Raw genomic sequence first — 4815 nt, 5'->3', positions numbered from 1 at the left:
TCATGATCAAGACTGTAAAACACCACGGATGAGATAACTACTTTTTGAACAATATCTGATGGACTACACATCCCTTAAATCGCCCATGTATTCAGTACCACCGGAACAGACAAAATTTTATGGTATCGTTCGAGGTAAGCATAGGTAGTTTAGATATAAATATTTTGGAAGGAATAAAAAAGCAATTATTGAATTCGGCTTTTGTATGATCTGATCTAATTTTACAGATCTATTCAGCCTCATTCAATACTTGTTATTATTTCTCACCTGTCAGTTAAAATTTTTAACCAATTTCCAACAGCTGCCATTTAATCCATCAGTTGGCCTTCTTTATTTTTAATTTTGTGGTTTTAATTTAAGAATCTTTTATCGATGAGCTTCAATAAAAAAGATTTTAACTTGAATTTCACATCACTCAGGATGCGATTCATGAATCGAATGAATTCCTAAAAAAAAAAAAACAGTCGAACCCCCTTAAACAGACAAAAAAGAGCAATTTTCAGACAGACAAAAACAAATAACAACCGCTAATGCAATTTCAGACGATTATCACAAATTATTTACAAAATCTTCCACCGTTCTCAGTTAAACTTAAGGCAAACTAACTGCTTTAAAACTTGTGTAGGAAGATAAAGATGGCTTTTCGCAGTGCCATAGGGAATCAGAAAAAAAAATCTCCAGTGTTGCCTGTATAGATATCAAATGATATATACATAAATATGATCATACATATCGTGCTCTAACGTTTTTTTTAAAACATTTCATTCACACCTGGCATGGACTGAGGTTAATTAACGATCACTTTGCAGGGACGGCAAAACAAAATACAATTCTCTTCCTACACAAAAACAAAAACGTTAACATCATGCTTGTTTAAGAGCGACTTTCTGCGGTGACCGAGTGAAAGGTGGCACGTAATGGAAAAAAATGCCTATCCTCATATTTCGTCCAGAGATACCTTGTAGTGAGTCAATAAATGTGGTGTAATATTTTTGTCGAAATATTTTTTTCTTCTCCAGAAAATTCTCAAAAACGGTAACGGGTGGCCACCGCCATAAAATGACCAAAATAAAAGCGACAAGTAAGGGTACAAGAAGTTTGCTCCTCAAAAGCGCAGAAAGACTTAGGGATTTTTAAATTTATATGTGTACGTAGGAGGTATTGACAAATGATTTAAGGCTCAATAAGGATTATAACGTATACTGAATTCCCGGCAAATTTTTGAAAATCGCTAATATTTCATTGTCGTAAATCTCATTTCGGAGCAGATTTTCAAGAAAACTTTTTCCTATGCGGTATAAGCCCCGGGGCTTATATTTTTCAGGGGCTTATTTTTGGAGGGGCTTATCTACGGAGGGAAATGTGCGTTTCAAAATCGATTGGGCTAGCCTTATAGCTGGAAGGAAATTTACCGTTTTTTCTTTGTTTTACTTTGTATTTGAGGGCAATTTCCAAGTACAAGCCCCCCGGGGGGCTTATATTTGGAGGGGCGATTTAACGGAGGGTTTTTTGCGTTACGAATTTGGGGGGCTTATATTTGGAGGGGCTTATACATGGAGGGGCTTATTTTCGGAATTTACGGTATCTAAACTACCTATGCTTACCTCGAACGATGTCATAAATTTTTGTCTGTTCTGGCGGCAAACACAGGAACGATTGAGTAAGGGAAGTGTAGTCCATCAAACATTGGCAAAAAGTAGCGCTGGCTTTTTCACTTTCTTTGCAAAGCGTGCGAAAAATTTTCCGCCATTTTTTTTATTTGTTTAATTATGTAAAATTATCTAATGCGCAAACAGTTGTCCTCTTTATTGTTGGTCAAGAGGTGGAGAATCAACATAAAATCGTCAGAAAGTCCGAAATATAAAATAACTAGCACGCTTTAATTTATCAATGAGGTAGCAAAAATGTATTTTTTATTACAGCTATATGTATATGTATGTATATTTTTTCTGTAGATTCTATAAAAAGTAGACGAGATGTCCACTGCTGGAACGGTACATTAAAAAACGCTACATGATAAAATCTTCGAAATTAAGCGATAAGACAAAAAACACTTTTATGTCTTTAACAATGTATTAGATTTCAAGAATTTATTAAAACATTTTGTATTTATTTTATTATCAAACGCACAAAGAAACGTTAGGTATTTAATATATTATCGTCTTGATGCAAAGTTTTGTTATAGCACAGCGCAAGACAAATTATTACGACATTAATTACCAAATTATTACAGCGTTTTCACTCACGTGGCCAGCACCTATGCAAATTGATTGGAACAAAAGGGACGTTTACATAAGAAAAGACTTCAGTCAACTCCCACAGGATTGGTTGGCACGCCAACATGGCCGCCATTTCATTGTTTTGGAACACCAATATGGCCGCCGTGACGTCATGGGAAAACGCTCCATAGTAACCAGTTGACATGTGTCCCTGATATATATGCAAGATGCTGGTTATATTCTACAGTTGATAACAACTTCCTTTAACTGTTAAATTCTACAGTTGATAACAACTTCCTTTAACTGTTAAGAATGGAGACCTGGTTTTGGATTCTAGGCTGGGTTCTTTCATTCCTGACCATCCTTGGAAATGGATTTACAGTCTTCCTCGTCTGTAGCAGAGGAAATCTCCGCACCAAAACCAACGCGTTTATTGTTTCACTCGCCGTGGCGGATTTCTTCGTTGGTTTGATCGTTATTCCTTCTCTGTTTTTCTGCGACATTGCAAACACCTGCGACAGGATGAGGCCTCAACATTTTATTAGGCTGTTGTTTAGTAACACGTCTGCTGCAAACTTATGCGGTTTAGTACTGGAGCGTTTATTTGCCATCGTTCATCCTCTAAAATACATTACTTTTATGACTCGCCGTCGAATGACCCAAGCTATTTTCTTCTCTTGGGCTCTGCCAGTTGGTTATACTACGCTAAGACATGCCCTTTGTATTGTCTTATTTCAAAACAAGGCCTGTCCTTTTACTTGGCTGATCATAATTCCCCTGTTTCTTATATGTGTTGTGTTAATACTCTGCTTTGTATCAATGATATTTCATGTATGCAGGCATGATCAGTCAGCACGCACTTTAGCAAAACAGTTACGTTTTAACCATCAGGTGTCTTTTAAAACCCGTAACGAGAAGTCTGCAGTAATATTGATGGGTATTGTGATAGGAGTGTTTCTTGTTTGTTATGGGATGTATTTACGTTGTGGTTTTCTAAGACTATTTCAGACTACGAGAACCTCGGGCTCATCGCCATGCAAAGATGAAAACTACAAAATTCCTATCTTGGTTTTAAACTCAGCCATTAACCCGCTGGCTTATGCTTTTTTCAAAAGAGACATAAAGAAAGAGTTTAAAAGACTTGTCGGCGCTGCGTTTTATAGAAAATAACAAAGTTAACTAAAGCGGACGTGACTTTACGTGCGTAACTCATTCTTGTAGGATTTAGGTCTTAATAATAGTAATAATAATAATAATAATAATAATAACGGTTTAATATCATTACATCCATGGTATGGCTCTTCGCCTGATATAAGATTAAAATAAGGAATTTAAAAGGGAAAAAAATACATAAATCTGAATTATGAATTTGTAAAAAAAGCTAGGTAATAAAAAGTAAAAATAATTAATACAATATATACATTATTTAAAACTATGCAAGAAATTATTGCGCCCTATTCCGGCAGCGCTCCCTTAAAATACATAATATTTGCTTACTGAAGGATTTAAAATTATCACAGCATTTAACATTGGATGGCAGAGAATTGAAGAGGGCTGCCGCGCTATACTGAAATGTGTCGGAGGCATATTGAATAACTAGATTTATGGTACTTGATGACCGTAAATTTCTAGCATGTCTTACTTGTTCAAGCTGAAGGTTTCTGGGCCAATCATGAGAGTATATAGCTTTGTGCGCGGCCTTTAGAACGTGCCATTCTCTACGTTCTTTCATAGGCAAACAGCCTAACTTAAGGATAGAGTCAATATTGTTCACATAGCGTCCAAAAACAAAACTGGCTGCTTCAAACTGGATGCGCTGTAACCTTTTTAAAAGGCAATCAGTAATTGGATAGAATATTATATCATTAAAGTCTAGGCGAGATATCTTATATGAACGACTGTGAAAGGCTTGAGCTAAGACTGATAGATCTCTACGTGAGTCGGTGCTGGACTCAAAGCGAATTAAAATTTGAAAAAAAATGGCCGCGCGTTAGGAGAGAAAACAAGAACCTTTGGAGAATAGGGAGAATATATAAGATCATGTGGGAAAGGACTTATACATGTAATCATGTATACATGTAAGATCAAGATTCACAGATGGTGTGAGACGCAAGTTCGTATTGGATGGAACTTTTTAGTTTCACATTATGACATAGAGTATAATTCTGTGTTGACACCCTGCCACCAAAGCCCGCTTTGCTTCACTGGCTCGATTTTGGCATACTCGAGCAAGACTCTGCATTAATCGAGTAACAAAGATAGCGTGAGCATGTGCTGCTTGTTGCTTGGATACAGTTTGGAACCCAGGCTTAATAGCCGTGCGCTTTGCACAGAGGGCTCATCGGTTATGACCATCGGTTTATCAATCTGAAACGGATGCTCGCACTCTGAATACCAGTTTGACGAGAGAAAACAAGATTGACAAGTTCAGAAGTTCGAGGTTCGGTGACTTTAAAGGCTTGGCGTCAATTTTCCTCCTCACTTAAGATGAGAAATGAGGTTGTTTGTTCAATAGCTTTCGTAATTAACTCTGTTAATGGCGGTAGATTCCTAGAATTTACTGTACTGAACTAAAAGATTTACAGTACGATTTTCT

General features: G+C 36.7%; 1 protein-coding gene across 1 annotated transcript; it reads left to right on the top strand.

The window, feature by feature from the left end:
• Positions 1–2531: 2531 nt before the first annotated feature.
• On the top strand, positions 2532–3389 carry LOC140922411 (octopamine receptor beta-2R-like). The gene has a single exon (XM_073372396.1). The coding sequence runs from the start codon at positions 2532–2534 to the stop codon at positions 3387–3389; it is 858 nt and encodes a 285-aa protein (XP_073228497.1).
• The last annotated feature ends 1426 nt before the right edge of the window (positions 3390–4815 follow it).

This window comes from Porites lutea, chromosome 13 (genome assembly GCF_958299795.1).
Source record: "Porites lutea chromosome 13, jaPorLute2.1, whole genome shotgun sequence".
NCBI lineage: Eukaryota > Metazoa > Cnidaria > Anthozoa > Scleractinia > Poritidae > Porites > Porites lutea.
Note: the sequence above shows the minus strand (reverse complement) of the source record. Positions and strands in the feature narration are given on the sequence as shown.